The sequence below is a fragment of the Microtus ochrogaster genome, chromosome 19 (assembly GCF_000317375.1).
Source record: "Microtus ochrogaster isolate Prairie Vole_2 chromosome 19, MicOch1.0, whole genome shotgun sequence".
NCBI lineage: Eukaryota > Metazoa > Chordata > Mammalia > Rodentia > Cricetidae > Microtus > Microtus ochrogaster.
The window spans coordinates 60,915,217-60,928,400 of NC_022021.1; the positions used below are offsets into that span (position 1 = coordinate 60,915,217).

The 13,184-nt window shown below is 39.4% G+C and overlaps 1 protein-coding gene across 1 annotated transcript in view; it reads right to left on the reverse strand.

Annotated features, from left to right (window-relative positions):
• Nucleotides 1-389: 389 nt before the first annotated feature.
• The window catches only part of Itga1 (integrin subunit alpha 1), a 153,911-nt gene continuing 141,116 nt past the window's right edge, over nt 390-13,184 (reverse strand). The window contains exons 24-29 of the mRNA XM_005356825.3: nt 12,591-12,704; nt 10,757-10,861; nt 10,504-10,608; nt 8,891-8,983; nt 7,822-7,938; nt 390-2,642 (exon numbers count right to left, since the gene is read on the reverse strand). Of these exons, the coding sequence (XP_005356882.1) occupies nt 2,598-2,642; nt 7,822-7,938; nt 8,891-8,983; nt 10,504-10,608; nt 10,757-10,861; nt 12,591-12,704 (579 nt within the window). The 3' untranslated portion in view covers nt 390-2,597. The remainder of the gene's footprint in view (nt 2,643-7,821; nt 7,939-8,890; nt 8,984-10,503; nt 10,609-10,756; nt 10,862-12,590; nt 12,705-13,184) is intronic.

The following is a 13,184-nucleotide window of genomic DNA, read 5'->3' on the forward strand; positions in this document are numbered from 1 at the left end:
TTGTGGAGTAATTTATTCGTGTTCCTTTATTTGTGTGCTTAGGAAAGGGAATGCATGCATAGTTCAGTTCATACTGGGAGCATCAGTGCTTAAGAAAATCAAATCAAAGATACAAGATATTTGGTGATTTATTTTAATCTGTAAGTTCATAAATAGTCCTAAGTATTGCCCAATTTTATTGTCTTAAATAATGTTACATAATTTAGTAATTTCTTATTTATATGTTCTAGAATATGTCTATAAAGCTAATTTTGGGCATCTATTATCTTTTTAAAACTCAAAACCTCTGCATTCATAGTTTTTAATTTACAAAATACTGGCTAATCTTAAAAACTTAAATATTAATGAAAGTGAAGACTTATGAGAAGCTAAAAAAAAAACTTCCATCCTTGGTCTTGCTTTTGTGTGCTTATTTTTTTCCTATCTTAGTAAGTTTTGTCATTTGTTATTCTTCAGTTGCTCTGTGTTTAAATGGTATATGTATGTGTATGCAAATGATTACACACACACACAGACTCAGTTATGATAGTAGAGAAGAGATATCTGGTTCCTTAAATATTTACTACTAACCAGGAATAACGTACTTTAAAAACTGGTCGTCAAATGGTTTTGGCACCTTTTTATCTGGCCAGACTGCTGTTACTCTCCTTAAAAGTTCAAAATGACCTCATTTCTGTTTTGTCCTTTTGGCTTAGCAACATTTGTAGTTTAAATATGTACACGTAGAGCTCAGTGTACAAAGTTCAGTCCCTGGTGTCAAATATGAATCTAAATGTATCGATTGAATTTTATTTCCAAAGACATGGAGTTAGGAGTAGGGCTGCTGAGCGGGAGTGTGCTGGAGTTGGGCACCATGTTAACTGAGCAAGAAACACCTGAGTTCTGATGGGGGAAGAAGAGCAGGAGGAAGCCATTACTTCTGCAGCAGGCGAGAGACAGTGAGAATGGAAAACACACCTTCTTTCTTCTCATTTCCTGTCCACCTTTCTTCCAGCCAAGGATGACCGTGGCAACCTCATGTCCATCCCCTATGCCTTAGGATCTTATACATAGGACTGGAAAGCTGAAAGGTAAGCTGAACCTGGCCCTAAGATAATTCCTCAGAAATACTTTTTTAATAATCCAACCCAAAACACTTAATTTCTCTGTTGGCTTTTTGTGTTTTGAGGAGAGCAGAGTCTAGGTCTTTTGGAGTATTGACAGGTTCTGGTTCTTATGGTATTCAATCAAGGAGAGAAATGGCTTTGGGGCGGTAGGATCAGCAGTTACAGCAGTAGTTTACACATGAAGATACTATACATTCATTCATTGTTATTTATCTTAGAAATGGAGCATCTGGGACTTAATTACAGCAGAGTTCAAGGCCCGTAGGGATTATTTCAGTAACACAGAAGTACATACAGTTGTATCTTTCTGTTGGGTTAAGTTTTCAAAGTATAGATTCTTTAAATTACATTTCTTGGTTTCTTTTTAAATTCTGAGATGCCTTGCTCGAAATCAGTGTGTTCTTAGTAAATCTAAAACTAGCTCAGGAGACTGCTTTTTCAATAGTAACATGTAACATATTTAGAAAATTCAAAAATAAACACTCCTATCTTGGGGTTTTAAAAGAACCTTATACCAAAGCATTGAGGAGTCTCCTACTTTAGTGTAATGTAACATCTGGAAGCCCCAGCATTAAACAACTGCTCAGCAAAGGTGATTTTAGTCTTTTTGGGTTTTCTATCTATGTTCTTATGGTTTATTAAGCCTCTGGGCATCACACATACATTAGTTATGGTTTCATAACTAATCACTGTTATGCTACACAACTTGTTTTAAGTGACTGCTTTTTTTTTCTTATAAAAGAGGTTTGTGTTCTAGAGCTCAATATAAATTAAGCACTTTTACTTTTTGTAAAAGTTTAAATGAATAGACTCAGTGCACTTGTTTTTAAATGACTCTCTATTCGACATAGAATTTAAACTCAATTGTACTGTACTCTAAGCACATTGGAAAACACTATTTCCAACTACAGAACTCAAGAAGTCACTGAACGTCGGCTCTGTGGTTTCATTCTATTTTCAGTCCATATTGGATATGGGCTCTGCTGGGCAGTTTTTCTCATTAGAACTGGGCGATCTTCCCAACTCCATGCCTTTGCTGGCATTTACAAATGCCGAGTGCCACTCTGAAGGTGTCATCAAGAGGAGACCTTAGTTTACATCATGCCTAGAGTCACTGTTTCGGTGAACACAAAGCTATTTTCATGCATCCCTTGAATGCTCCGCGTGGCATCTAAACACATAAACATACGTAGACTGAGGATTCTTCTTTAAAACCCTTTGTCATTTCACTTACTCAACAAAAATGAGCAATTATTAAAAGTATTTCTCATCACTTTCTAAAACATATCTTTGGGTACCCTTTTTGGATCATACTTGATCTGTCACTTTCCCAAGGGAGTAATCCCAGCAGCTGGATGATGAATGACATATAGTCGTGTGACCATGTCTTTGGTTATATTTCTGAATTTCTTCTCACATGATTGAGGCAAACCTGAGAATAGATCATTGAATAAATCGTTACTGTCCTCTTTTTTTCTCCTGTAAAATATTTCATTTCTCCATTTTCTTCTTTAGCGGCCTTTTGAAGAATCCAATCTGTTGAGAAAATACAAAATATAACACAATGAATTCTTTTAATTCAGGCAACAGATGCTAATCTATTTAGATATAATCTAAGTAATCATGCATTATAAAATCTGAGCATGCAATTAATTCAGATAACCGATGCATATTTTATCTGACCAGTTAATACTGAATGCAAATTAGATAATATCTGTCAAACTGCTATCCTTGGCCATTTCGCTGCACCAGCTACCTAGGAAAAACCGTGCACATGTGCAAGAAGCAGCGTTCTGGGAGGTGTAAGATAAGCAAATGACAATGAATCAACATGGCTTCTATGTTGTCATTGTTATTTGTTTTGAAGTGGCAGAAACTTTTCCATCAAGTAACCAATGGTCGGATATTGCAATTCTTAGAGTTTACAGTGAGCCTGGTGGATGGCCATGAGCAAGGTGCCAGGAAAATGTCTGAATTATCTAGATGTCTCTAAGTGGGTTAGAATGTTACACACAAGCTGTCCGAGAGAGGTTGCTCGAAAGACCCCATGTCATTTACCTATGAAAATAGAGCTACTGAGGGTAGGGAAAAGAAATCACATGTGGCTAACGTAAGTCACATTTCATTATTTTCTGTCACTGAACCATCAGCAAAAGTTATCAGCCTTATGTTTTTATATTATAAAAACATTTGACACTAGATACGACTTTGGAAGTGACATTGTATTAAAAATTGCCGGATACATTAAATCTCATTTAATTAGTTTAATCTTCTTTAAACTTAATACTTAAAAAAAAAACACCTAAGGGTACTAGGAAAGTAGCTTTTAAAATTTGTGTACTCTAATTTTTTCTTAATTTGAGTGAGTTAATTATTTGGAAATGTAGCATGCCCATATCACGTGGATCTATGTATGACTAGCTATGGATTTCCCAGAGTGTGCTAGCTATTATGGGAGGATGTCTGAATGGTGGTGCTGGTGCAATTTGCATGCAGAGTCCAGAAGCTAAACTTGGGCACAGTGCCTTAGGCGCTGTTGATTTTGCTTTTTGAGACAGCATCTTTCATTGGCCTATCAGACTAATCTGAATAGCCAGAGAAGCCTGCAGAGGGGGAGGGTACTCTTTCCACTACCAGTGCTGCGATTATCAGCACATTATGGATAACTCCATGCCAACATGCACAACTTTTTTTTAAAGATCTATTTTTATTATGTGCAATTGTGTGTGTGTGTGTCTGTATCTGTATGTGGGAATGTGTAAGTGAGAGTTGGTGCCCTCAGAGGCCAGAAGTGTCGGATCCCCGGGATCTGGAGTTACACGTAGGTGGGAGACAATGGACACAGGTACTGAAAACTGAACTTGGGTCTTCTGTAGGAGCAGTGCATACTCTTAACTGCTATGCTATGTCTTCACTCCGGCCACCACCGCTTAACCATTGTGAAGGGTGTGTGTGTGTGTGTGTGTGTGTGTGTGTGTTTGTGTGTGTGTGTCTTGCCTGGAACTTGGGTCTTCATGTTGATAAGGCAAGCACTTTGCTGACTGAGCTCCCTCCCCAGCCTGGGACTACACACCTAATATATAATGATTGAGCCCTTGCAGACATGGAGGGATGAATGATCGGCAATAAGTACTTCCAACTTAGGAAGCTTTAGTTAGGGCTGGTTTCTGCCAGAATCTAGTTGCTAGAAGATGAGGAAAGGGCGGTAACAGAAAACACAAACTTGGAAACCACCATGAGGTTATGTTTCCCTGAACACCAGTCATTTCCTATGAGGCAACTATGGAAGCTTTGGACTTGGATACCAATCACCTTTTCACCTTTGCCCATGTGCCCTGAGGACAGCAAATCAGGGAGGCTTTCCCCAGAGTGGGAGGCGAGTATTTAAGAAAAAGGTGTGCTGTGTGGGACTCTGCAGCTCCCAATGCCACCAGGACGAGTAAAGAGGTGTTGAAGCGGCAGGAAAGACGGAGGAGAGAAGAGGTTTTCTGTTCGTTTTGTTTACTTTTTTGTTCATTTTTTCTTTTGTTTTTGTTTGCTTGTTTTGCTCTGGTTTGATTTTTTAAAAATTTTCATTGAGGGGGCACACTGCAGTGGGAAGGGGAGAATATGGAGGGACTGGGAGGTGAGCAGAATTAGGGTACATGAAGTTTCCAAAGATTCAATTTAAAAATGGTTAAAAAGTCTGGTTCTTCCGGGCTGTCCAACAGGCTCTTTTTCCTCTAAAGACCAGCCGCTTTTCCGGTCTCCTTCGCTTTTAAATGTTTCTAAATGACCATCTTCGAGCCTGAACTTCTGTGAGCTCATCTTTTCGATTCAACAAATCCTCTAAACATGCGTTCTATTAAGGGAAGCTGGATATTTAGACCAGAGATTAAGGGGATGTAACTCCTACAAACTAAACCAAGACAATTAGTCAGGGTTCGAAAAACAAAAAGTTAAGTGTGTTTTCTCTAGGGTTTTGCTTTTCTGCTTTCGTTTCTGTATCCCAAATGATCCTCTTTAGAATTAACCTAGTTCAAAACCCGGGGGCAAAGTAGTGATCAGTGTATATCGTGGGGCAAGTGTTGGATAAATGAATAGCAGAAAATAAAGGATGAAGAAGTGTGGCGTCGCTACCCCAGCCCCTTATCCGCAGGTCTGTACACCTGAAACACCGCAGCATGGAGTCTCAGACACAATGAGAAATTAATAATGAAAAATAAAATAGAATGATTATAACATTTATATAATTTATATATATATATAATTATATAACATTATAATAAAAGTTAGGCACATGTATTTACTTTTTTAATTTCTCAAAGCATCTTATTATACTACATTATAGTATAGTTGACTGGATCCCAGGACTAAGCTGGGGCTATGGGGGACTACCATTCTCCTTCAATAAATCACACTGGATGAGGAACAACACTGTAGGATTAATAACTCATCAATGGGGGACTTTGACATGGGTGCGAATCAAGTTAGAGAACTTGAAAACACATGTTCTAGTTTCCCACAGTTCTTCTTCTGACTGTGGCATTCTGCTTTATATGTTACTCTGAATTGGATTAGGAAATTTTATTCTAAAACCAAGTAATGTATGTTTCAAAGAATTTATAACCCAGAGCCCTGTGCTGTGTAACAGTGGAATCTATCTAAAAAATACGAAGTTTTGGAGATAATTGTTAGTTAAATACAGTTGTTCACTAGTTGATACTCTTGGGGAGTTATCAGCTACCCTACCTTTGTTTTAATGTTTACAGGTATAAAACGCAGTTGCAATACATGGTTACAAAAATTGTTGTGTGGACCACAGAATGAGATCAGTGAATAAATATTCAAAATCTTATCCAGAACATTACTGGCTCTGTGGCCCTGGTAAGCATGCAAAACTTGTCTGTACGTTCACTTCCTCCTCTACAGACTGAGATTCATAAGAGTGAAGATGCATTAAGGGAGATTGCTTGGCACAAAGTAATCACCTACTAAGTGCTTGCTCCCCCTGTTTGCCTTGAAATCCCAGTTCTAATTTAAAAGCCTATTACTGAGGTATTTGAATTAACTAAACACACTCATTTTGACAGCCCGGAGTTGGTTAACTGACCTTTTGTGGGTGGTAAAAGAAGATCTTAGAAGCTGTAAGCGTACATCAATGCAAAGTTTACTGGAAAATGTTCTCATTTTTACACTCAGGCTTTTTCAGACCAAGGATGGAAGAACAGGTGGGTGAAAATTCCGTCTTGTTTGTTTGCTTTAAGCAGAGGTGTGAAGTCAGAGAGAATCCATCCTAGTATGGGCTCTGGCTTTCCTATTCTCATTCCTAACTAGTATTCCAACTAGTCGGCTCACACAGGAAGGTCACACTAGGTGGCAACATCAGGCCCAGTCTGTAGCAGAGGTGGGGAAATCACAGCCTGTGCGGCAACACAAGCTGTAAACCAGGCCTTGGGTACCACGGTGTGGCAAAGCTGGGTATTGCAGAGAGCTCTGACATCCTGGAACTTTAGAGGAAGAAAGGGATACTGAATGTGACCTGTGTCTTGGGACTTTGCTGGGGAAGAATCATAGATTCCATTTATGGAAGCCAAATGCTATTTGGGCACGTTCTCCTTGAAGGAAATCCCCCAAAGATGAAGTTTGTTGTCACAGAAGCCAGGAAGAATGGTGACTGCTATAGCTCAATACGAGAGTAAGTTGCTATAGAAACTATTTGATTAAATGGTTCTGTTTTTGTACATTAGAAAAATGAACATGTAGCCACATTTCCATTTTTGCGTAATTTTATCTAGCAAAGCAGTGGTGAGATATAGGAACATGTTAATGCCAGACAGAATTCAAATTCCATATGTAATTAATAAAAACATTGAATTCAACTTTTATATGGATTTTTCTAGTAAGTTCATCCATCCTAAAAGCTATCATCACAGCCTGTTTGAAAATGGAGTGTTCTTGCATTTCTCACCTGAAACCATCTCAGTAAATATCTAGATCACCTTGAGAGAAAAGAGGTTACCATTTGGTATTCCAAAAGGATTTGATAAGGGGTCTTTGAACTTTATGTTCTTCAGTACACAAGCCAACTAGTTTATTACTTGTTCCTTATACAGCCACACAATTACTGCAGAAAATGTGGGTTTTCTGTTTGTGCACCAAAGAAGCATTTTATTTTTAAAGCAGATAGAGGGCTATAGTTAAAACAAAGGTTCGTCTCAGTCTCGGTGTTCTTCACCAACAAAGGAATTCAATCTTTCTTGTTTTATTTTATTTTAATTTTTTGAGAAGGGTTTCTATGTGTAACCTTGGCTGTCCTGGAACTCACTCTGTAGACCAGGCTGGCCTTGAACTCACAGAGATCAGCCCGTCTCTGCCTCTTGAGTGCTGGGCTTAAGGGCATTTGCCACCACCACCCGGCTGTTTTTCTTACTTTTAAAAGTAATAAATACCCTTACTAAAAGTTTAGTTTATTGCTAAATAGTCCTCAGTAATCCCCCCTGTAAAGAGGTTACTCCAGGAGTTTAGGGTACACAAATCTCCAATTGGGGCATACATTTTTTTTCCTTTGCAAAAAATGAGATGTGTAGTAATCACGATATGAGATATTGTATGTTTTAAAATTCTTGCTTATCATCTAAATGTGTATACGCTATTCTATTCGGAAGCATAAATAACTCATAACCTATTTTGCTGTTGGTGGCTGGAACAGAGTGACAGTGGCCGAGGCGCTTACCTTCCACAGTGCTAGTATCAGCAGCATCAAGAGCAGTAGTCCAGCGAAGGCGCTCAGGAGGATGACCCACAGAGGCACTTGGCCCGGGAGTCCATCTTTGGATATTTGAATAGCCAGCTGAAAATGATTAAACAAGGCAGTTAACACTGATAAACACCCCTTAGAACTCCCGGAGCCAGGAGTTATTGCAGGCTATATTTTTTTCTACCAAACACTGTAATTAATTGCATGACTGTCTAGAAAAAAAAAACCCATCAGGTTTACATTTGAAAATGCCTTTCATTTACTCAAAACATCCAATAATATCAAATTTATTATCGCCAAAAGGTAGAGCCCTTCAAAACAGAATCTTACAGTTTATACAGTCTGGCTCACCCAGGTGGGACATCGAAATTTTCCCAGGACAGTACGAGAAAATCATGCCTTTGTCTAAACCAAGTCCTTTGGCTTTAAAAAGTCAAGAATAAAATACATTATTTTTCTACCAAGGACTCTGCTTGAAAGGCCTCATTTTTGTTTGTGATTTTCCAATGACTAAGTGAAGAAGTTTTAAAACCTTATATACATATACTTATACAGACACACACAGACACACACACACACACACACACACACACACACACAGCTACATATACACAATATACAGGAATTTTCTGTAAACAGATTTAAGGCAGCCTGCATTGTATAATGTGAGACCTGAAGGGAAAAACTTGCAAGCATCCCCTTTGTCACTAATGCCAAAGTGGAAACATCCAGTTGCTGTCATAGGGAAGGAAAACATGGCCGGTGAGCTGTAAGCATCACCTTGTTCTAGCTTCTGGGGGGTAACAAGCCTGAGATCTCATTAGAAGCCAATGCCGAGGAAATTGGAGTGTCTGACAGGAGGGTCAAATCAGTCCCTGCTTCAGTCCCTGTGTGCGAGCATAAAACGCCATGGACAGGTTTGGAGCGTAATGTGTATTATTTCCTGGAGTGCAGCCGCACCTACCCCCTTATTTCTGGCTGCCAGAACACCACGAGTGTTCTGGAGTGAGAAGCAGAAAGATTTCAGACAGGCAGCCTTACTTACCTCTCGCTTCTGGCTGCTGCTGCTTAAAACCAGCGATGTGTTTTGACTCTGAAGTTCTCCCTTTACAGTGAGATTGAAGCTGGAGAAATGTGTCTGAAAGGCAGGTAGGAGTCGTTATTAATGGACCATGCTAATCAAGGTGAGAGATGGTCATATGAGAGCAGTCCAATGACCCCATGTGCTGCAGTCCACCCATGCAAGGTCCGGCAAGATCAAGGCAACTAAAGATCCAGTATGGACTGGGGAAGAGGCTTCCTAGCTCCCGTCCCTAGCAGAGCAACTGTTGATAGCTGCTGGGGTAGGGAAAGTCGCTTTTCTTTTCTTTTTAAAAAAATATGTCTTAAATTAAAAATATACTTAAATCACCCCTTTCCTCCCATAAATGCCTACTCCTTTTCCAATCATTATCTTTTTCATTACTATTGTTACCTATGAGTGAATATGAAACACAGTGTGCTATTTAGTATTGCAACAAGCGTGGCCCTTGTTGGGTTTCCCATGTATGAGTGAATATGAAACACAGTGTGCTATTTAGTATTGCAGCAAGCGTGGCCCTTGTTGGGTTTCCCATGTCCCGGTGGATCGACCTCACACCCATGCATATGGACAACACTAATTACAATTGCTGGGTTGAAAAACAAATAAAAGGTTTTCTAAGGAAGATAGGGTGATGGGGGTGGTTCTGGGAAAAGTTGGAAGGAGGAGTGAGGTGTAGTTAGGATCCAAATACCTTGTGTACTTTTGAAAAAGAAAATAGAAAAAAACCCTGAGATTGTTCTGTGAGATTAATACAGTGATGCCTGGGGGCACCTCCTCCTTCCTTCCCCAACCCCCACCAAACTGTCCCTTAGATCCTTCTTATAGAATGCGAATAGAAACTTCAAAATGATTTCTAGACCGGAGTTTTCTCTAGAAAAAACAAACTTCAAACTTCGCTTGCCTCTGACGCCTCTAGGCTTGGGACAACTACATTCACATTCCAATAGTGCGGACTACGTCTACACACTTATTAAGGATTGTGCGCATGAAATTAGCAATATTAAAACATCACGACTTGCCAAAATATCATCTTAATGGGACCGAACCTAAAATTCTCAGTTTCATATGATCGACTACATATTTCCTTAAAGAGAAACAAAAAATACCAAATGCAAGAAACTGTGTTTTAAAACAGCCTGCATTCAGATAGATGTGGCTTTGTGGGGGATAATGAATATACTCACATAGAAATTTCAGAAATAATCACGATTCTATAATGTATTCAAGTTCTCTCTTTTGTTAATGATATCAAAAAATGTCACTCCATTGCTTTTTGAACCTTAACGAGGTCCCAAACTATTAAGATAAGCATAACCTCCAGAATCGGAGAAGCAGTTCTCTCTTGTGGTGCACAGACTGAGGACACTGCATCTGGCAGAGGACTCTGGTGGCAACTTTGTTACCGACAGATGGGGAAGATGAGCCCCACACAGCTGGCCATAATTTTCAGAGACCCCCCTCCCCAGTGTCATGTTCTTTCCATGGCAATGCTGTGGCTTGCACAAACACACCAATAGTGAACTAATACTTAATGATAGGATTCCATAACTGCCTAGTGCAATGTGACCACTTACTTTTATGAACGTTGGTTTCCACAGGATGAATGATACGTTCACTTGACTCACGTCAGAAGGGATGAGATGGCACGTGATGGTGGCCAGCTTACAGGTGCTGCAATCCTGTTTGATTGTCAGAGAGACATATCAGGGTGCTTGCAATCCCATCCCAGGTTCTATATCTACATGCTTCAGCTAGGTATTTACTTCTAAGCCGACATTGGATGTACTGCGCTTGGAGAGCATAACATACAAATAGAATTCAGTTTACCTGGATTGTGCCTCTTTTGAGATCTTCGGACTTTGATATTGCCATTTTTTTCCCAGAGTTGATACCAAAAGGATCCTCAAGGCTCCGGGGTTTGCAGTTCACATTCTAAAGAAGGAAAAATTTTCCCCATGAAAAAGTGGGAAAGTCCAAGGAAAAAATCAGTTGGTGTAATAACATGAAGAATCTTATGAATGACAGCCAGTGATATACATGGAAGATCCATTTGTGAGTGTGCAGGATAGAGAGGCTATAAGGTATCCGCGATGTATCCCCACTCCAGGTGATCATCATTGTTTCTGTGACCCTTGCAATTGCAACAGATGAGAAAGGATGCTAGTAGAATTCTCTGTCTCACAAGTAACATAATTATCAATTTATTATTGCTCAAAGAACAGCTGATAAATTCCAATTTATAAATTCCCATGATATGTATTAAAGTACGCACACATACACACACATACTCTAATGAAAAAGAAAGTGTTAGCATGTTGCTATAGGCTCAATTTGATGCCTCTTTTTGGACTAGAGGGAAATTCCAGAGATTTTTTTTCCTTGCCATTAGCAAAATATTTAAATGATTGGAAACTAAATATGACAGTTGCCATGTTTTGTTTTGTTTTTAATTCTGAGAGGATTTAGCTTTTCAAAACCACATGAAAAGAAGGCATAATATTAAATGTTGAATTCATGCACATACTAGCTCAATAATTACTTAATGTCTGTGTTTTACACATAAACAGAATAATATATTATAATAATGAATGTCATATAATAATGATATTTTTAAAACAGCACATAGTCTATTTAGTGCTACAAGCTCAGTGGGGTTGCAATGGTGGGGTTGTTTGGGGTAAGTAAATAGTAACCCACTTTTTGTGAACAACTATGCATGTTGAGAAAAAAATAAGCCTTTCTTATTGAATTGAATCCCTCAAACAAATTAAGTGTGACAAAAATTCCATGTATCCATCAACAGTTAATTACCTAAGATCGACAGGATTATACCATGATTCCAAAAGGGCATGAATAACTGAGTCCTAAGAGTCTGAACCTGGAAACATGACCTCATTTGTGAACTGAGTCCTTAGAGACGTAATTACATTGAGGTTCTGCAAGTAAGAACATCTTGTATTTCAGGAAACCCCAAATTGAATGGTGGGTGCACAGGAAAACACTGAGGCAAAAAACGAACCCAGAATCCCAGGAAGAGTGAAGCCAAGGACTACAGAGAGTTCCCAGCGACACTAGATGCTGGGAGGGAAGGCGTGGTCTAGAGGGAATCTCCATTATCAGCACCTCGATACCAAACTGCTGACTCTCAACATCACTAAGTAATTAACTCTCATCTTTAATTACTCATACTCTGTAGTTTGTTTCAGGAACCCTGGATATTGAACTTACACATTCTAAGTAGTTGATGGGATTTGTTAATTTATTAATTTTTAATAAATATATAAATTAATTAATTTTTTAAAGCGTCTCCATTTGTTTTAGACTAAACTTACTTATCACAAGTATCCTACAAAACAGGAGGCGAGGAAGGTAAGAGTGGGTTGGAGAGATGTCTTAGCAGCTGAAAAGTACTCACTGCTAGCCCCGTGACAGGAGTTCTGTCCCAAGGCCTCTGGTGAAAGGCCACTTGCTGCCAAGCCTGATGCCCTGAGTCACCCAGCTGCAGGGCTCACAATGTAGAAGAAGAAAACTGACTGCTGCAAGTGGCCCTCTGACCTCCCCTGTGGCCCAGACATGCCACCCCTCCCAATACAAAAGAAGTAAGTAACTATGATTTTTGAAGAAGAAGAGTTGACATTCTTGGGAAGCACACATGACTTACATCTGAAGACGACCATCCAGTTGGGTATAGTACAGGATAACCATCTGATGTCAGGTTGGGGAATGAGATTGACAGCTGAAGTTCTGGCATTGGGAAATGGCCCCTTTTTCTGATCTACGGGGGAAGAATAGAAGAATAGACATACAATCATCTTTGGCTCTTTCAAAAGCATCCTCTCCGTGTTACATAGAACTCTGGTTCTTTTTTCCTCTTTCATGCATATGTGTGTGCGGTATATGTGCATTTATGTCTGTGTGTTCACATGCATGTGGGCACTTGCATACGTGATCATACAGGCATATTTGCGTGGGTGTGTATGTGGAGAGGCCTGAGGTTGGTATCAGGAAATTTCCTCCTTAGCTATTTAGACTTTTTCTTTGAGATAGCATTTCTCAATCAAACCCATAGCTGCCCAATACACCTAGCGTCCATAACTAGCTTGCTCTGGGGATCTCCTGCCTCTGCCTGTCTCAGCAGGCTTGCTGCAAATACAGTCAAGGTTCTCTCTTTTGTTAATGATATCAAAAAATGTCACTCCATTGCTTTTTGAACCTTAACGAGGTCCCAAACTATTAAGATAAGCATAACCTCCAG